Source organism: Orcinus orca, chromosome 16 (assembly GCF_937001465.1).
Source record: "Orcinus orca chromosome 16, mOrcOrc1.1, whole genome shotgun sequence".
In the NCBI taxonomy this organism is placed as follows: Eukaryota; Metazoa; Chordata; class Mammalia; order Artiodactyla; family Delphinidae; genus Orcinus; species Orcinus orca.
In genome coordinates, this window is record NC_064574.1 from 2,186,568 (window position 1) to 2,206,252 (window position 19,685).

At 64.7% G+C, this 19,685-nt stretch overlaps 1 protein-coding gene across 19 annotated transcripts; it reads left to right on the forward strand.

The window, feature by feature from the left end:
* The first annotated feature begins 4,108 nt into the window (after positions 1-4,108).
* Positions 4,109-19,358, forward strand: RBBP8NL (RBBP8 N-terminal like). 19 transcript variants are annotated; one of them, XM_049699678.1, is made up of 15 exons: positions 4,109-4,265; positions 10,655-10,806; positions 11,873-11,915; positions 12,436-12,531; positions 12,849-12,961; positions 13,411-13,483; positions 13,831-13,961; positions 14,104-14,186; positions 14,440-14,606; positions 15,182-15,887; positions 16,138-16,264; positions 16,760-16,830; positions 16,919-17,045; positions 17,704-17,782; positions 18,698-19,358. In XM_049699678.1, exons 2-14 carry the CDS (start codon positions 10,746-10,748, stop codon positions 17,760-17,762), a joined length of 1,857 nt encoding a protein of 618 aa, XP_049555635.1. In that variant the 5' UTR covers positions 4,109-4,265; positions 10,655-10,745; the 3' UTR covers positions 17,763-17,782; positions 18,698-19,358. The 19 variants fall into 19 exon arrangements, 16 of the variants coding, with proteins under 16 accessions (XP_049555635.1, XP_049555637.1, XP_033266270.1 ...); XM_049699680.1 differs by having other exon boundaries at positions 15,200-15,887; XM_033410379.2 differs by lacking the exon at positions 17,704-17,782.
* The last annotated feature ends 327 nt before the right edge of the window (positions 19,359-19,685 follow it).

Here is a 19,685-nt window from a genome sequence, read left to right on the forward strand (position 1 = left end):
CCTTCCCGGGCTCACAGGCTGCCAGGGCCTCTGCGGCTCCCTGAGGGCTACCCCCCGTCCATGGTGGACTCTGTCATCATCTCCATCTTCGAGGCTGGGGTGGGCCACACGGGAAGGGGTGGGAGTGAATCCTGACTGCGCAGCCCAACCCTCCCCTGAGACTGAGACTCCCCGAGCCCCCCACTCTGTGGCCAGAAGAAGACAGACATGCTTCTTCCCCTCAGGGCTGCAGCATCCTGGGGGAGCAGGGCCTGTCACCTCTGACCTGCAGACAGGGTGCCTGGTGGCGGGTGCCAGTGTTGCCCTGGAGGCAGAGGGGGGCTCGTGCTGGCAAGGCATCCAGGAGGGGCTCACCTGGGCATCTGAGCCAGGCTGTAGCACCAGGAACCTTATCAACAAAAGAGCAACGTTTATGGCGCACCAATGCATACCTGACCCGTGTGAGTGCTGGCTCTGACCAGGTCTCCATCTGGGGGTTCAGTCTAGGAGGGACTGAGCCCTGAAGGGGGGTATGGATACCCAGAGGAGACAGGTGGTCTGATGGGACCAGCAGAGCTTCCCAATGTCACAGCCAGACGCCTCCCAGACTCTCTTAGAAACAAGCACACCCACGGTCTCACCCACTTCAGAGGGTCTCAGACCCTCCACCCCTACCTTGCAGCCCATCATGGGCCCCAGGCCAGGAGCCCCCAGGCCAGACATGAACACACAGAGGCGGGGGGAGAGTTTGAGAAAGAAGCTTGTGGGGGGCTGTACGAGGCAGGGGGGTGCAGCCTGGGACCCCACCCAGGGGAGGCCCGCCCCCCAGGGCCTGACTCCCCACGTGCACAGAGGGGCTGCATCGTGGTGGGAAGGCTGAGGTGCCGCTCTCAGACAAACCTGGGTTCAAGTCCTTCAGCAGGTGATGTGCTGGGCTGGGCACCTCACCTCCCTGGCCTCAGTTTCCCCCCCGAGAAGAGAGAGCAAAGGTGCTGCTACAGGAAAGCCCTTGGCCTCTAGCCCACATTCAAGGACAGCTGTTGTGATTCCAGCTGGACGGGGGGAATAGGGGGCCCTGGCTGCAAAGCAGGAAGACACCTATTTGTCCTCCAGTGCAAACAGGTCGGCCAGAGGGAGGGAACAGGACCCCCTCAGGGATGTCAGGTCCAGCTGCTCGCTTCCCCAGGACAGGGTGGAAGCAGTGGCCTCTCCGCAGCCCAGCGGCCGTGCCAGAACCCAGACAAGGCCCAAAAGAAATCAGGGCACACAGCAAATGAGGCTAGAGCCCAAGGCCAGTGTCCTGCCCCAAGGCCAGGCTGGGGCTGGGGCTGACCCGCAGGCAGCGCAGGAGCCGAGGGCTGGAGCTGCTGGGCAGAGCGTGGGCAATGGATGGTCACACCCAGCCCCCGGCCCTAGAGAGCATTTCAGCTTTTTAAAAACCAACTTTATTCTTACAAAACTAAACACGCTCTTACCATACCATCTAGCAATCATGCTCCTTCACGCTTACCCAAAGGATTTGAAAATTATGTCCACACCGAAACCTGCACATGGATGTTTATAACTGCTTTACTCATAACTGCCACAACCTGGTTGCAATCAGGATGTCCTTGAGCAGGTGAACGGATGAATAAACTGTGATACACCCAGACAGCGGAGTATTGAATAATACGCAACTGAATAGCACTGGGAAGAAATGAGCTATCAAGCCATGGAAAGACGTGGAGGAAATGTAAATGCATTTTACTAAGTGAAAGGAGCCAATCTGAAAAGGCGACAGACTGCGTGATCCCACTCTGCCATTCTGGAAAAGGCAGAACCATGGAGGCGGTAAAAAGAGCAGGGGTTGCCAGGGGTGAATGGGGAGGGAGGGATGGACGGGTGAAGCACAGAGGACGTTAGGACAGTGAAACCACTCCATATGATACTGTAAAGCTGGATACACGCCATTATACATTTGTCCAGACCCGTAGAATGTACGTCACCAAGAGTGAGCCCTGATGTAAACTGTGGACCCTGAGCGGTGGTGAGGCGTCAGTGTAGGTTCCCCGGTTGTAACACATGCACCATCGGGTGGGGGCCGTGGATAATGAGGGGCTGTGTGTGTGTGTGTAGGGGGCAGGGCTGTGGATAATGGGGGGCTGTGTATGTGTGTGTGTAGGGGGCATATGGGAAATCACTGTGTCGCCTTCTCATTTTGCTGTGAACCTAAAACTACTCTAAAACATAAAGTTTGTTCATTCTAAAAAACCTTTATTGGGATATCATTTGCATAAAACACACTTTTTAAGTGTAAGTTGATGAGTTTTGCCAAACAGGCACTCCCTTGTAATAAGCACCACCACAATAAGGTATAGAATTAGCCGTCAGAACTGGGAAGTTTCTGCTGCCCTCTGTGCACTCCGACCCTGGACCCTGGCAGCCTCCCACCGCCCCTGGCTGTTCCCTGCTGGGCTCTTGTCAGCGGAGTCAGGCGCGGCCCCCTGCTGAGCAGCGCCCTGCCCCGGCGGCGGGATGCCTGACATTCACCGCATCGCTGGTGTGTCAGACGTGTTCTCCTCCCAAGCCAGTGTGGACGGCCCGAGGATCGCTCATCCACGCGCCCGTTGAGGCCAGCTGCATAGTTATGGACACGGCGCTGTGAGGACCTCAGGTCCCTGGGTTGTGGGGTAGCTGTGAGCTTGTCTTCAGGAGACCAGAGCTTTTGCTCAACTCCTAACATGGTCCAGGCGGAGCCCCTGCCCCATCCACTGACCAACATGGTGAGCACCTCCTGGGGCGGTCCCTGGCCCAGCCGCCGTCGTGAAGCCGATGGCTTCATTTTCATGAGGCCGCGGCTCAGGGAGTTTGGGTAACTGGCCCAAGGTGGCCCAGCTCTCAAGGGGCAGAGTCAGGATTCAAACATGGCTGAGGTGGGGGCAGGGGAACAGGGCTCAGTTAGGCTGACCTTGGCTGGTCTGAGGGTTGGCCCTGCCCCTGCCCCTGCCCTCCCCATGGGGACACCCAGACACACACACACGCAAAGCGACACAGCCCACAATCACGTCCACAGCCCCTACCTTGCCCGTGGTATACCAGCCACACGACAGGAACACACCAAACACATGAACACACAAGCCAAGGGGTAAGCACACACACGCACACGGGCCCCACGGGCGCAAACACCCCTCAGCACGCAGGCACCTCTCCCGAGGGCCCAGCCAGGAGGCGTCGGCAAAGCTCCAGGGCCCAGCTGGAGCCTGCGGCGTGCCCGGCTGACCGCTGCTCCCCTGAGAGCCCGGGGCCGGCCAGCAGTGACCAGCAGAGGCCTCACCAGGGAGCAGGAAGTACCTCTGGGACCTCACCAGGGCACTGGCCTGGAGCCTGGGTCCTCCCCCACTGAGCCCTGAGCACTCCCTGGGGTTCCCTCGGGCGCCCTTGGGGGAGGGCTCCTGCGCAGAGCTGGAGTTGGGGGGGAGGGGACCACAGGGCGGGGGCTGGCGGAGGGAGCAGGGGAGTGGGGGAGGGCTGTGGGCGAGCGGGGGAGGGGCAGTCAGCGGCTGCGGCCCTCGGAGTACAGTGTCGCGGAGCGGAGGACCGGCTCCTCCTGCGCTCACCACCCCACAGGGCACCCCAGGCTGCCCTGAGACCCAGAGGTGCCCACCCGCCTGGGCCACCTGCCTGCTCTCCTCTGGGGTGGGAGTGCGGAGGGGGCAGTGCCCTGCAGGGGCCTCCAACCCGGCAGGGCCACTGCCAGCCCCACTCCTGGATGTCCATCTACAGAGCTCTGATAGGGACAGGCCTGCCGTCATTATCCCCAGTTTACAGACAAGGAAACTGAGGCCAGAAAGGTCAGCCTGCGGGAGCCAGGGGGAGAGGCGGGAGGCACCGCTGCCGCCCGCCTCTGCCCCAAGATGACAACTACTCCCTCCTGCCCACCTTGCCTGCCCCTGCTGCCCTGCCCCTCGTGTCCGTGTCCAGGCCCTGGATTCTCCTTGCTGCCCGGCCCACTCCGGCCAGAGGCACGGGCCAGGCGATAATTATGGGGGAACAATCCCATCTCTATGAGGGTTCAGACCCAACCCGTTTTGCCACTTTCTGTGCGATGGCAGAACCCGTTGGGCGGCTTTGGGCAGTCTCTGCCTCTTTTCTGCTCCTGGCCGGGGGAATCAAAAACCTGTCAAGCGGGTTTGGCCAAAATTATGTCTTGTTCTCAAGCAAGTTCACAGCGCTGGCTTCTATCTCTCGGGCAGGACATTCCAGATCGGAGCGGAGGTCCACGGAGGTCGATGCGGACGGGGGGCCCTGTGAGTACCTTCAGCAGTCGGGGGCAAGGGAGGGGGTCGCATGAGCTGGGGTCACTGTCGGGGTGCCTGCCACGAAGGCGGAGGCCCAGCCCCTGCTTGCCGGGCAGGAGGTGGGCCCGGCAGCGGAGCTGGCCTAGGGGACACAGCCACCTGCTCTGGGGCACCTGGTCCAGGGGACCGAGTGGGGGCAGGGACCTCAGTGCGCTTCCTGGGCAGAGGGGCTGGGTGAGCCAAGGCAGGGCCTGGCACTGCCCGTCGCCGGGTGAGGGTCTGGGGGCACCAGCAAGGGGCCGGTGGCCTGCCACTTCATCCGGGACCTGCCCCACTGCCTAGACCCTCCCGGGTCAGAAGGGTGCAGCTGAGGAGTGAGGGGTGGTGCGTGGCGCAGCCAGCCCCAGCTCAGAGCCAGGCACGGTGGGGCACTGGCTGCCCTCAGCCTGCTGTCCCCTGGGGCCCTCGGGTCCGGCTCAGCTGCCCCAGCCAGGCCTCTGGGAGGCAGCCCACGAAGGCACCGCAGCCTTTTTTTTAAAAAAACTATTTATTTATTTACTTACTTGGTCGCACCAGGACTTAGTTGTGGCATGTGAACTCTTAGTTGCAGCACGTGGGATCTAGTTCCCTGACCAGGGATCAAACTTGGGCGTCCTGAGTTGGGAGCGCAGAGTCTTACCCACTGGACCGCCAGGGAAGTCCCCTGGCCCATCCTCGAGGAGTCGGGTTGCAGGGCCCGCTGTTACCTGAGCCACCCAGCCTGCCTTGCGCCTCTGTGCATGTGTGCACACGCACGTGCAACCCACAAGTATGTGCGCACACGTGCAGGCAGCTCTCCCCGTGCCCATGCAGTGTTGTGTGTGCAGCGGGGGAGGTGGCTGAGGGCGGCACCCACGTGCTTGGCGTTTCTCGGGTGTGCGCATGCGTGTTGGGATACTGTTGTGTCTGTATGTGTGGGTGTGGGCGTCACACATGTGTGCACGTGTGTCATGGGTCTACGTGTCTGGCAGTGTCAGAAACCATCCCGGCAGTGACACCTCTGTGGACCCAACCTGCCATCTGAATTTGCCCAGGAGGTCGCCAGGGGGATGCACTGGCCATGTCCCTTGCAAGCTGGTGACTGTGGACAGGTGACATCACTCTGAGCTGCAGGTTCCTCATGTGGAAAGTGGGGACTGCCGGGGCCACCCCCTGGGCCACATGAGCCCAGTGACACTGCACGTGACACTCCTGCCAGGCGCCGGGACGTGGGGGCTAGCAGGCGGGCCCCTGACCACCTGTGGTCGACGGGCACTGGATGCCCACCACATTGATGAGACCCGACAGCCCGAGGTGGTGGCGCAGACTCCCTCCAGCCTCCAGGAGCTGGGCCAGGACACCCCACCGTCTGTTTTGTGGCCCAAGACACTGAGGCACAGCCGGGACAGTGACTTGGCTAAAGTTGCCAGGGAAGGGGCTTCACCCATCACCACTGAGGCCACACAGAGACACCAGAGCCTCTTCCCTGCGTCGAACCTCAGTGCCTGAATCTGTAGAATGGGACAGTCAGAGCCTTCTCAGAAGGCCGGGCGAGCTCCAATCACACGTGTGGGCCGAGCCTGGGCACAGAGCAGGTGCTCCGTAAATGCTCGTGCCAAGAACATTCAAAGGGCTTGGACGGTGCGCCTGGCCCTGCATGGTCCCCTGGTGACAGGCAGGCTGAGTGTCCCTGGGATCACTCCGCTTCTTCAGAGGAGCTCTGGGACGTTGCAGGGCCCCTGCAGTAGATGCCACACGGCGTGTAGGGCCCCGGCCCAGTGCTTGGCTGACTGGACGCTCCGGAAACCTAGGCCCCCGCTATCGTTACTGCTGTGTCGTTGTCCTTGTGCTATGGGAAGGTGGGTGGACAGATGAGTGGCAGAGAAGGAGTATAAGCGGGGGCTGGGTGCTTCTGCACCCGAGGGACCTGCTGGAGAAGAGGCCCCAACAGGGGCGGCGGCGGCCAGGCAGTGAGGAGTCTGGGGCCCCGGCAGACCCAGGAGCAAAGCAAGAGCCTCACCGCCGTGGGCCAGGGCCCCAGCGGGCGCCTCGGTGGCCTCCTCTGTGCAGGGGGTCGAGGGGGCACCTCCCCCAGACACGGCGCCAAGATCCAGTGGACCCTGTGAGCGTCTGCTCAGTGAGCGAGTGTGCACCATCACTGCTGGACGCTGAACTCTGCCCTGAACTCGGTCGGGGGGCGTTCTTGTCCTCCTGCAAAGGGCGTTTGTGGCAATGGCCCTTGAACTTGTCCAAGGGAGAAGGAGCTCCTGTAAGCTGCACCTCTGGACTCCTGGGGCCTCCTGTGGGGGAGGTCCTGGTGGGGGCACGGCACGCGGGGGACGCAGAGTCTCCACCCGCAGTTAACTGAGCACCTGCCAGTGCTGAGTACACGTCACCCGGACATGTGTCACCTGGACACACGTTACTTGGTGGAGCCTAACAACAACCTGATATGGGGGTGGAATTACCCCCAGATGAGGAAACTGAGGCTCAGAGAGGTAAAGCACTTGTCCCGGTCACGCAGAGGGTGAAGGCAGGACAGGGGCCTCTGGGCTTGGAGGTCCTCTGCCCTGTGTGAGTGGCAGGTGGGCAGGGTCACTGGCGCAGCTGACCCCCGGCCCTTCCCTCCCACCTGCTCCTTCCGGGGCTCCTCCCAGCCTGAGCATCCCAAGTAGGAGGGGCTGGGATCCCCGCAGGACCCTGGGGAGCAGCTCTCAGGCCTCTGCCCCCAGGCCCACCCCCACCCCAGCCAGCAACTCAGGCCACCCTCCCCTGTACGCAGGCCCCCCAGTCCAGAGGCAGCAGCCCGGAGCCCTACCCCACAGGCCTGCCCCCTCATCCTAGCACCACTGCAGCCCCACCCCAGGCCTGCGGGAGAGCCCTCCTGCCTGGAGTTCCCTGAACCCCCAGCGCCCCACCCGGCGGCTCTGCACACCTGGCAAACACAGCGCGGCCACCGGGGAGGGCTGGGCCCCCAAGCCCTGGCAGGAGACCCTGTGCACTTCTACAGTGGGGATTCTTCCTACTCACAGCCACCACATCCACCTCGGGTGGGGGCCCGCCTCCCTCCTCCTCCTGCCGCTTCCTTGGACCCTCCCTGCAACGAGGGTGGGGCTGGGACAGGGGCTGCCCCAGGAGACTGTCTACTTCACAGGCCAAACGCCCTTCTGTCACCTGCCTGCCCAGGGAAGTCACACCATCCCCATGGCACTGTCACCAGGGCCTGGATAGCCCTGGTCCTCCCTGGGAAATGCGGGGCTCGCAGCAGGCTGCATCCCTTCCAGCTGTGCCCCCAGCCGCTTGCCCATCCTGCCCAGGACCCTGCCCACCATGCAGGAGGGTGTCTCCCCCTGCCCATCAGAGACCCCGAGAGGGGCAGCCGGGCGGGGCCCTGGGCGGCTTGTGACGGTTTGGATACAGAGAGGAGCCAGGGTGTGGGGGACAGAGGGGGCCCTGGGCCGTTACCAACAGGGCCTCCACACCACACGGAACCGTGCTGGTCTCTCACTCAGACTTGGTGTCCACAGAGCCTCTCCCAGCCCCAGGGGCACTGCAGGCTCCCTGGGGCGGCTCCTTTACGAGCATTGGCCCAGCCCACATGCGGCGGCAGGCAGCAGGCTCCGGCTCTGATGCGGAAGAACCGCCTGACAGACGGGTCTGGGTGGAATTTCAGGCGCAGTGGCTCGGCCCCTCCCTGGCCAACCTCCCCCAGCCCGCAGGGAGCCCGAGCCCATGGCGGGAAGGGGGCGGGGGGGCCCTCCCAGTCTTATCTCCCAGAAGCCCCACCGCAAAATAAAGAAGGGCAGAGCCGGCAGAGCAGGGCACCTGGTCCAAGGCGGCGAGGGCGCATCCTCAGCGCCAGAGTGAATTCAAGCCCCGACCCCCGCTTCCCACTGGGTGTCCAGGGAGCGTGACTTGATCCCTCTGGGCCTCAATTTCCCCGTCTGGAAAGTGGGCTCCTCGCAACGTCATCAGGGTTAGATGGGTTCAGGAAGTGGGGCTGGGGTTATCAGGTACACCCCGCTCGAGCCCTGGTCTCCCCCAGCCTCTGCAATTCAGCATCTTTTCCCCTAACCTGCCAGGACATCCCTCTGTCTCCCGGCCTCGAGGAGGGGGACCCTCCCAAGCCCCCCTTGTTCCCAGAGCCCTCACCCACCCGACACAGAGCTGTCACGCGACGCCCCCACTCCCCTGGCGCCAGGCAGGTCTACAGGGAGTTTGGGGAGCCCCACCTTCCCGCCGCTCACCCCCCCAGCACACCCCTTTTGGCCCTTCCCGCCAGCTCCCGCAGCCAGCACAGGACGCAGGACTGCGCTCTGTCCTCTTGCTGGTCCCAGCCTCGAGGCTTCCCCGGTACTCTGACCTTGACCTGGGGTTCGAGGACCAAGTTGAAAGCCAGGCTCCACTGTCCAGTCTCCCCTCAGGCAGCTCGCCCTGGCCCCTGGCTTCTCGTGGGATCACAGGGCCTGCTCGCCTCAGTTACTGATCCCACTGCCCCAGGGTGCCCGCCACCTCAACTTCTGAGAGCCCAGAGCTGTTGTGCCTCTTCTGCACTCCCAGTGAGTGATTCCCACAGCGGGCACGCCCACTCTGCGGTGTGGGAACCGTAATGGCATGGGACGTCACCGCTCCTGCCACCCGCAGGACACTCGCCAGCAGGCATTTGAGGGTCTCCAGTTTGGAGACTGTTGCTGCAAACACTCCAGTCTCAGGGGCAAACTTTGAAATGCAAGCGAGACCACGCCCCTCCTTCAGTGTGCCCTGGGGGGAATTAGGCATGGCCTCCCGCAGGGAGCTTTTTTTTTTTTTTTTGCGGTACACGAGCCTCTCCCGTTGCGGAGCACAGGCTCCAGATGCACAGGCTCAGCGGCCACGGCTCACGGGCCCAGCCGCTCCGCAGCATGTGGGATCCTCCCGGACCGGGGCACGAACCCGTGTCCCCTGCATTGGCAGGCGGACTCTCAACCACTGCGCCACCAGGGAAGCCCGGCAGGCGGACTCTCACCTACTGCGCCACCCGGGAAGCCCGGCAGGCGGACTCTCAACCCCTGCGCCACCAGGGAAGCCCACCGCAGGGAGCTTTGAGCAGAGGTCCCCAGGGCTTGCGCAGAGAGTGCCTCCTGGGGAGAGGCATGGAAGCTGGGGTGGCCAATGCAGAGCCGGCAGTGCACCAGCAGTGGGGTGGTGGCTTGGGCCAGGCAGGCGCCATGAAAGAAAGAAAGGTGAGGTTCTGGGGCAGGTTCCGGGAATACAGAAGGCAAACCGAGAACCGCTGCGGACAGATCGGGGTAGGGAGCCGGCAGATGGGTCGGGAGTGCCAGGACCCCGGACGCTCATTTTCAGGGTCCGCTGACCGCCAGGGCTCCTCAGGCTAAGTGCAAGGAGGGAACAGAGGGGCCGCTGATGGCGGGGGTCTTTGCTGGTGGCATCTGCGCTGATCGGGCTCTGTGAGCTGTGCGTCTGACTCCCAGCTCTGTGACAGATGGTGACACAGAGCTGGACAGTGGCAGCCAATGGTGGCCTCGGTACCCACCACCAGAGGTCTGCCACAGGGACGGAGGGGCTCTCGCCTGGTGGAGGGTGGCGCCTGGCACCATGGTGAGGAAGCTGTCGCTGGGCTGAGCCCCGGCCTCACACCCAGCTCCGAGGAGCTGGACCCCATGGGACCCCGCAGGATACTCACCAGCGTCCACTAGACAGGCACCGTGGCCACTGCCCGAAGGAAGAGAGCACGGCTCAGAGGGGCCACGGCTCACGGTGGTCACACCGTCCAGCTCCCAGCTTAGGCTAGGCTCCCAACCCCACACTCTTAATTTTTAGCAAACACTTCATGGAGGTGAAACACAGGCAGGAAAAAGGGCCCAGGCCACAAGGGGCAGCTGGGTAGAGTTCCACCTATGCACAGTCACCAGCTCCTGCAGGGGAAACAACCAGCCGGCCCCCAAAGCCCCCGCCATGGCCCCAAGGGGCCATCCATGCCACTGCGGGCACCTGGACCCCACCGAGTGGGCTCTCCCAGTGGATGAACGCGCCCTGGCTGGCCGATCCGCTGGCCGCGGGCAGGCATGGGCATCTCCGGTCTGGGGCCTCGTCAACACGCGTCGCAGGCACCGTCGCGGCCCCAGCACCAAGCGGGAACTGGCGTCTTCAGGCATCTGCTTTGCTGTGAGGACTGGATTAGGGAGTTGAGATTAAGTGAGAATGTCCCATCCCTCTATGTGCCCCTCAGGTATGGACATGGCCCAGTGGGTGGTCACAAGACAGGACTCCCACACCCCCTGGGACCGGCACCCACCTCCTCTCCAGGCTACTGCTGGACCCTACATCCCACAGGCCCTTCCTGAGCTAATGTGACCGTCTCCGCACTTTCTGCTCCATAGGCTGGAAATGGAGGGGCAGTAGAGCCCAAGGGGCCACCCCTACACCTGGAGCACAGAGGGGCCTGGGCCAGGGCCAGGGCCACGGGAAGCCATGGAGAGCTTCATGGAGTCGCTAAACCGGCTGAAGGACGTCCATGAGAATGAGATCACGGGTGAGCGTCTCGGGATGGACAAACCCTCACCCGGACAGCAGTCTAAGGGCCAAAGCCAGGCCGGGGGGCTCCCACACATCGCCTCCAAATCTCGCCAAACCTGGGGACCTTGCCTTCCAGGCCCAGAAGGGGAGTCCTGACCCAGAGCCCAGAGCTGCAAGCGGTCAGGAGCCCAGCCTCAGACCAGCCCCTCCGATCGCAGCCCTGGAGGAGTGGTCCCTGAATGGTCAGCTAGCATCAGAGCAAAAGTTAAAAGCCAGCCTGGTCACAGACCCCGAGAAGCTCTGGCCAAGACCAGCCCCTTTCCCAAGGTGGGGACCTCAGTGTCCCCCCAAAGCGAGGTCACCTACTTCCCTACTAGCAATGGGATCTCAAGGCTCCAGAGGCCTGTCTAGAGCTCTCCAGGGCACTGAGCTGAAATCCCTCTGCTCCCCTCCAGGACACCCAGGCTGAGGTCTGCCCAGTCCGATTTTCCCGCCGGCAACAGGGCTGCAGCCACACCACTCCCTTCACTCCAGTGCCCGGGCCACACCCTCCCGAGACCTTTGTGAGAGCGCTCACACCCTGAAGCCCGAAAGGGCCTGGGTCACCTCCCCCAGAGACCCAGAGGGGCAGGGGCTGCTTGGGCTAGCCTAGGGCCCAAGCCAGACCACGATGAGGTGGGGGAGAGGGGTCTGCTGGGGTCTCCCCCAAGGGCCCATTTTATTTCAACGCTGGCAGCACCCGAAAAACATTCCTCTTGGGACTTGGCCAGGTAGCTGGTCACTCCCAGCATCAGGGTCCCTCCCCATCTCCAGACAGACACCAGAGCCAGAGACCCCAGGGAGGGGAGAGGCTGGGCCCGCACCGGGTCCCAGGCAGCCAGGAGAGGGGGCGGAAGCTGTCAGCAGGTGCAGACTGGGAGCCCGCCCAGGGGGCGACCTCAGGGAGTCAGTGAGGGGACCCAGGTGGCAGGCGTCTGGAGAGGGCCCTGCCAGACAGCCGGGGACAGGAAACGCCCCAGCTCTGCTGCAGGGGTGGCAGCACGGCTGGGCCTGACCCTCTGCTCCTTTCCTCGCTCCTCCAGGCCTGCAGAACAAGCTTCTGGAACTGAACTCAGAGAGATGCCGGTGAGTGAGGACAGGCCCTGGGCCAGCAGATGGGAAGGGCAGCAGCTCCCCAGCCGCTCACGCTCACGCGCACGCCCGCAGCCCCAGGGCCCTGGAACTGCCACCAGTTGTGATGCAGAAGCAGACACTGAGGCTGGGCTTGGGGGGTGGGGGAGTCTCTGGTCCAAGGTCCAAGCCCCTCCCCCAGTGAACAGGGACCCTCCAGGGGGCTGGGCAAGCCGCATCCATGCAGGGCGCCTCCGGGACCAATCATTATCAACAGGAGGACTCGTCGTGAGTCTGGGAGACCCGGGGGCCGGCTCCCCAGGTCCCCATTGCACAGATGAGGCTGCAGGTGGCACATGGATGAGACAGGGTCCCCAGGGAGGCCGCGAACACTCTCGCTTGGGCGAGCTGGCATTGCCCTTGCAAGGCCCCACTTCTCAAGGCAGTCCCAGGCCAGGGAGAGGCTGGCGGGGCAGCGCCGGCCCCGGCAGAGCAACATTCGCACCACGGCCCTTCCCCACCCCTCCCCCCGCAGGGACGCCCAGAGGGCGGAGGAGCTCTGTGCCAAGAACCGTCAGCTCAGGGAGCAGCAGAGGGCGCTGAAGGAGAACCTGCGGGCGCTGGAGAACAGGTGGGGGCACCTAACACCACACTCACGATGGGGGCAGGGCGCACAGGGAAGCCGAGGAGGGTTCTGCGGAGAACGAGTTTGGGAAGCTCCGGCATAAACTAAACCACCGCAGGACGTCTCAGAGCCTTAAGTAAATTGCATTTTCAAGGTTCCTTCCCAAACTCAACGGCACATGGAGCGCTTAGCCCCCGGGGTAGGTGTGAGGCGGGGCTTCCACGGAACACACTTTGGGAAAGGCAGGGCTCGTCCAGGGAGGGGGGCAGTGCGGGTCCCAGGCTCCCTGCTCAGAGCGGCCTCTCGCCTCCTCGCCCCCGCAGGCTGCGGGCCGGCCTGTGCGACCGCTGCATGGTCACCCAGGAGCTGGCCAGGAAGAAGCAGCAGGAGTTCGAGAGCTCCCTGCTCCAGAGCCTGCAGCATGTCTTCCTACTCAGTGAGCCCGGCCCCGGCGTCCCTCCCGTGGGGGCCGGCGATCCCCCAGGGCCTGCCCAGCCCCACGAGGCGTCTCGGGGAAAGGGGAAGAGGCGATCTGGGCCACACCATCGGTGGGGTGGGATACCCACACCCCAACTCACAGACAAATGGTGCAAAGCCCCCTGCTGGCGCCCACTTGCCCCCCACTGGTAGTTACCCAGGCAGGGGACGTCCCTGCCCTCTCGGGGCTTCAGCTCCCACCTTCCCATGATGAGGAGGGTCCTGCGGAGCCATGAGGTCTCATAGGGTCTGCCGATGAGGACACGCCCCTTTCTCTCAGCGCGAGGGTGGGGTGGGGGGTGTCCCTGGGGGCTGGGGCCAGGACAGGAGGGGCTCCTGGGGGCTGTGAGGGCCCCACCCCGCCCTGCTTCCCCTCCCCCAGTCCCTCCTAATCAGCGCCTTCTGCAGCGACCGAGCTGACCCGGCTGCAGGAGGAAAACGATGCCTTGAAGGAGGAGGTGAAGCAGCTGCGGGGCCCAGGGTGAGTGGGGGGAGGCACCAGGGCCCAGCAACCCTCACCCCACACACCTCAGCCACAGCAGGCACCCAGCACGTCCACGGGCCCCAGGCACGCGGCGCCGAGGGGAGGGGCTCCCCAGAGCAGATGCGACCTCCCCTGTTCTGCAAGCACCGGTCCTAGAGCGGAGCTGGGGCCCAGCGCCCATGGCAGCTCTGATGCCTGGGCTCCACGGGGACATCGGTGCGAGCCGACGATGGTGGTCTTTCCTGGTCACCTGGGTCCCCAGGAGGGCGTCCTGGCCTTTCTGATCACCTCTGGGACACTGCCCTCCCTTACCCCCCCTGTCCTTGCCTCCCCTCTCGAGACAGGGCCAAGCCCCAGTTCAGGGAGGGTGCCCCAGGACCCCTGTCACCCCTGCTGTTCCCCTCCCTGGGCACCCGGAAGGCCGTCACTGAGAAGCCACTGGAAGGCCATGAGGAGGTGGAGGACGGCCACGCAGGTGTGGGTCCACGGGGAGGAGGGGCTGCTGGGGGGCAGGGGAGGCCAGGAGACTGGAGCCCCAGGACCGGGGAGCCCTCTGCGCTGAGCTGGCCCCTCTGAGCACCTCCCAACCATCCCACCCTCTGCTTCTCCTCCCACAGAAAGGCCGGTGGGGTACGGGACGTCTCCAGTAGCCAAAATCTCCCCGGGTGCCAACCTGCCTGAGCCCCGGGCCCCGGACATGGTGAGGGAGAGGGACTCAGAGCCCACTCCTTCCTCTCCCCGGGCAGCCCGAGGCAGGAGGCTGGCAGCCGCCAGCCGCCAGCCCTGCTATGGGCCACGCACATGGCCCGTGCCAAGCAGGGACCCCTGAGCTCCTTGTGACATGGGTGGAGGCGAGGCTCAGAGCGGGTGGGTGACCTGCCCAAGGTCGCACAGAGAAAAGGGCAGAGGGCAGCAGCCAACCGCCCCCAGGCTGACCCATCTACCCCGTGCAGAGCCCCCAGCACATCTCCAACCAGCTACACGGGACCATCGCCGTGGTGCGGCCAGGGTCCCGGGCCTGCTCCGCCAACCGGGGCTCCGTCAACGGGACGTCCCCACTGCCGCCCCCCAGGAGCAGCCCCCCAAGCCCGTCTGGAGAGCACAGCCTCCCTCTGGACAGGTGAGGCCCAGCCCACCGCCGCCACCGGAGCAGCCTCAGTCGGGTACCCAGTCTCCTACTCTGGTCCCACCTTTGGGGAAGGGGCCAGTAGCCCAGGGGAGTCCCTCCCATTATCCCTCCAGGAGCCCCACCCTTCCCTGGCTTGGCCTTCCCAGCTACCCTGCCCTTAGCACAGTTCCCACGTGGCCATCTCCTGAATGGCCAGGGCGGGACAGGGGGACATGGGGGTTGGAGATGGGGACCGAGAGCCCCCGCAGAAGAGCCCACGCAAAGGCTCTCACCATGGTCTGAGACCACTCTCAGCGTCTGAGAGGAGACTGGGGGCAGGGCTGCAGCGGGCCCACGGGTGGGCTGGGTGCTCCAGGGGACCGGGCAGGCAGCCGACGCCCAGAAGAGGGAGAGGCCTTGGTGGCCAGGTCCCTCCTCAGAGCCCCCAGGCCCCAGGTCAACTCTGCCCAGGGGGCCCGAGCGTTCCCCTCCCAGCTACCCACCGTGTGACCTGGACACTCGCCTCGCCTCCCCGGGCCCCCGGTCCTCCCTGTGAAACGGGGGTGACCATGGGCCGTGGTCAGCAGGCTCCTCCTCGCCCACAGCTTCCTGCAGGCCTCTCTGCCCTCTGCCAAGCCCTGCGAGTCCCCGAAGAGCTCCCTCCAGGCTGACCACCTCTGCCACCTGAACCGCCACCTGGCTCTGCCCCGTGGGAGCCCTCACAGCGGCCCCCAGCCCCCGGGCCTCAAGGCCGGGGAGGCGGAGGCCTGGGAGGAGCCCGTGGGTCTGCTGGGCCTGCCAGGCACCCTGGCGGGCGTGCGGGACCCACGGCTGGAGGGAGCGCTGCACCTGCTCCTGGCCCAGCAGCTGTGGGCGCGGGGGCGGGCGGGCGGTGCCGGGCTGAGGGGCCCACCAGTGCCGGGGAAGGCACCACCCTCCCCGCCAGCCGGCCCCCACTCCGAGGGTCCCGGGGGCGGGGCGGCCTGGGCAGCCCTGCCCAGAGGGCAGCACCCACGGCCCGCAGGCCCAGGCAGTCCCGGGGCAAAGGAGGCCTCGGCCACACAGGACTGTGTCCCAGACAAGCCCCTGGACCTCTCGGAGTGGGGCCGGGGCCGGGACGGCGCCCCCAAGCCTGCCAGCCCGCCAGGATCACTCAGCCCCCCAGGTGCCCACACGCCCAGCCCCAAGCCACCCCAGGGAGGGGAGCCCTCTGTACAGTCTGGGGTCCAGGGGCTCGGCGACTGCACCAAGGGGGCCGAAGAGGCAGAGGCGGAAGAGCCTCCACCTTCCACGGTAAAGGGACCAAGCCCTGTTCCTGGCCTCCACGCACCCCGCCCAGAGCACCCAGCAGCCCCGGGCTGCTCTCCTCCCTCTGTTCCACCAGCCGGTTCCCAGGGGGAGAGCCTGGCCGCCTGAGTCACACCACACGGGAGACGGCTGACCCTCCAGCCCCAGCCAGGGTCCCGCAGGCTGCGCCCAGAGCCGGGCGAGGGCAGGGAAGTTGCCTCATGTGAACTCAAGTCACTTACTTGCTTCCCCCCAGGAACCCTCACATTCTCTCCCAGGCCCCAGCCTGCCCTCTCCAAGTGGGCCAGGACATGAGGACAGAGGGAGGCCAAAACTGCCCCCCTGCCCGCAAAGGCCTGATGGAGACGGCCACCCGGGTGAGGGTGAGTACTGGCGTCACGAGAACGCAGGAAGTGGTACCACAGGGGCGGGAGGTGCGGTGGTCAGCATCAGCTGGCGGCCCCTATCCCAGGACCTGGCTCAGCGCCCTGGGCCTGACCAACAAAACCCTGGGTCTCGGGCTTGCTTCCCCCACCTACGGACCCAGAAAGCGGTTGGGGGCTCAGGGAGGGCATGTTTCTGACCACAGGCAATGAAGGGAGAGCATCTTAACAATTAGGGCTTCCGGGCAGGTAGGGAGTTCACCGTCACCCAGCAACCAAGCCAGGGGACACTCCAGCTGGTGGGGTCATTGTACGGGTGCTGGAGACACTGGGCCTGGATTCAACCCCAAGGCGGGTTCCTCGGTCCCTCTGTGCCTCAGTTTCCTCATCTGAAGAGTTGTTGCCACTGGTCCTAGTACGGCAGGTTAGAGGCCTGTGCTTCCGCTAGACTCCCAGGCCACCAGCCTGGCCTGACCCACACCCTGCGTCCTGCAGAGCTCAGCAAAGCCCAAGGACAGCAGCTGGAGTCGGATGAGCTAGACAAGCCAGACACCTCGGACAGCGAGGTGGGTGCCTGGCCACACAGCGGGGTGGGAAGGGCTGCCCCAGGCTTCGGGGAGGGTCCTCAGCATGACCACACCCCCACCCCATCAGGTGGGCCTGAGCACCGAGGCGGGGGCCACGCAGAGCTTGCCAGCCGAGGGACCCAGGGGTTTCTGCGCCACGGAGCATGGGCGGGGCCCACAGAAGAGGAAGCGGGCCTCAGACCAGTGGAGCAAAGGTGGGCGGCCAGGGCTGGGCGGGGCGGCCACAGCACTGATGCCCCCACCCCACCTTTCTGGCTACTTGGAGCCCAGCAGCCAGCCCTGGAGCCTCTCCCGGAGCAGCCCTGTGATAGAGACCCGGGTCAGGCCTGCGTGAACCCTGACTGCACTTCCCCTCGCGGGCTGGCCCTTTCACCCCCAGCCTGCTTCCCTCTGGAAAGGGGGCGATACCAGGGCTAGCGTGAGATTCCAGGGACACAGCTGAGGATGGTCGTATCGTCTTCGTTGTCACAGGGGAGAAGGGGCGTCCTGGGCCATGAGCAGCCCCCAGGCCTGGTGGTCCTGAACCCCTCCCCCTCTCCCAGTCCCACCGGGATGGGGTGGGCACTCCTGGACCCTCCTGTGCACCTTCCAAAAGAAGCAGCAGCAGAGGGTGCTGCTCCAGGGTGTGGGTGTGTTTGTTCCCTCTCGGGGTTCGGGGTCGCTCACGTGCTCGCCAAGGGTGGTACCTGTGGGCTTCCCCCACCCCCCGCTCCAGCCTCGGGTATCAGGACATCCTCCCACTTCCTGCTCCAGCCACAGTGGCAGCTCAGGCCAGGCCTCCGGGCGCCCACGAGAGCCTTAGAACGCCTGAGCTAGCTGATACTGCATGCTGCCTGGTGTTTGTCCAAGCAGGCCTGCGTCGCAGGCTGGGCTGTGGCCGCCACAATGCGCCATTGTTGCCGGGAAGGTGACCGCAGCCTGTGTTTGCCAGGTGAGCGGTGGAGGAGGCCAGCACGCCTGTGTGATCTCGTGGCACATCCCACTGGGCATTTTTGGAAGCTGTCCTGGTGGGCGCGGTCCAAAGGGGTGCACCGTGTCCGCCCCCACCCTCCACACTGAGTCAAGCCCACTCGCACCCTCACCCGCCCACCCGGGCCAGGGCAGGGCCTCCCCAGCAGGCACTCACAGGGCTGATCAGTGAGAACAGGACCCTTGCCCAGCTTGTGCCACATGGCTCAGCGCCAGGGGCAGCGCCCTTGTATCTTGTGCACATGGAGCAGCTCAAGACAGCGTCCAGTCGTTACTGCCTTTGGGCCTCATGACCCAGCCCAGTGATGAATCATCACTGTTTCACAGATGGGGAAACTGAGGCTCAGAGATGGGGTAACTTGCCCAGGGTTACGGAGCTGGTACATGGGGTCAGGATTCCAACCTGATCTTTCTGACCTAGAGTTGGTTCTGCATCAGAGACGGGCCTGAAGCCCAGTATCTCGGCAGGTCCCACCTGTAAGGGTCTCAAGGACCAGATGCCCGTTCCCTGTGGCCCCAGAGGCAGGCCCATGGAAGCACCTAGCCCATGTCTTGGGGATTCTGAGAGAATTGCCCCGTGAGCTTGGCTTATCCAGAATGTCCCAGACCCTCTGCAAGGTGGCAAGGGAGGCACTGGGGCCAGGCTGACTCTAGGATCACACCTGGGGAGAGGGTCTGTGCTTCCAGCAAATTCCCAAGGCTCACCCTCCAATCGGGCCCCTGCCCTGGTGTCCGTTGCTGTTGCAAACAAGTGTGGGCTCTTGAGTTCCCAGAAACTGCCCACGAGGCCCTGGGTGAGAGCCCAGTGTTGCTGCAAAAGAGGACACACAAGGCCACTACTGCGCCTCCTGGTCTAACCTCGGTCCACTTCCCACAGCCTCGAAGAAGCCGTCCTGAGGAATAAGGAACCTAGGGGAGCCAGGAGCCCGAGGGACCCCAAGGACGGCAGCCCCTCACCCAGCACCAGCAGCTGGGAAGAGAGCCAGGGGCACCCCAGCCTGCCCAGCCGTGCTCCCCACCCGACTGCCTGCGGCCAGGACAGCCCACGCCGCCAGCCAGCAGACGGCCCCAGCAGCAGCGTAGTGGACTGGGTCCTGGCCCACATCCAAAGGGGTTGGGAAGGCCAAGAAGGCTGGTCTTCTGAACCCCTCCATCTCAGAAATGGTCTTGCACGCCACCCTCAGCCCAGCATCTGCTTCCTTGCAGGGAGTAGGGGCCTGGGAGGCCAGGGCGGCTCAAGCTCCAGCCCCGCCCCGCCCCCACCCCTGCTGTGCACAGGCAGCCCTTCCTGGACAGTGCCCCCTCCTCCCACCAACTCCACTAGCATCCTGGACCCAAGGGGCTGCGAGCCTGGCGCCCATTCCTGACGGGGCATGGAGCTCTGAGCAGTGGTCTCGGGCGCCCCCTCGTGGAGTCCCACAAACGGGTGCTGGGCAGTGAGGGCGCAGGAAGGCTGACGGCAGCACCTGGAAGCGGGGGTGGGGGGTGGGGGGGGGCGCCGGTCCCAGGGCACCCGAAGAATAAAGTGTAATGAAGGATGGCGTGTGCAGCTGGCAGGGTCGGGGGTCATCTGGGCTTCCACCTGCCTGGGCAGGTGACGCAAGAGGCTCTTGAATGTGCCCAGGGATGGGAAGTCACTCCCTTTCTGAAGGGCAGGATCAAAACCAGCCCCATCTGCAGAGCATTACAGGGACCAGGGCAGCCTCTGGGGAGGGCTGTGGGAACACAACAGGGGATGTCCGCCAGGCCCCACACAGAGCCCCTCCACACTCTGGGTCCCTGGTCCACTGGCCTGTGAGCCATCTGCACCGCCACAGGGCACACAGGGCAGCTCACCCAGGCTTCCACCCGACACAGAACCTGGA

What these genes read in the sequence shown, in the direction of transcription:
- RBBP8NL (XM_049699678.1), top strand. Translation starts at nt 10,746, where the DNA reads ATGGAGAGCTTCATGGAGTCGCTAAACCGGCTGAAGGACGTCCATGAG. An exon ending in CCATGAGAATGAGATCACGG is followed by an intron (nt 10,807 to 11,872) that starts GTGAGCGTCTCG and finishes TCGCTCCTCCAG; the next exon opens with GCCTGCAGAACAAGCTTCTG. An exon ending in AAGCAGCTGCGGGGCCCAGG is followed by an intron (nt 13,484 to 13,830) that starts GTGAGTGGGGGG and finishes CTCTCGAGACAG; the next exon opens with GGCCAAGCCCCAGTTCAGGG.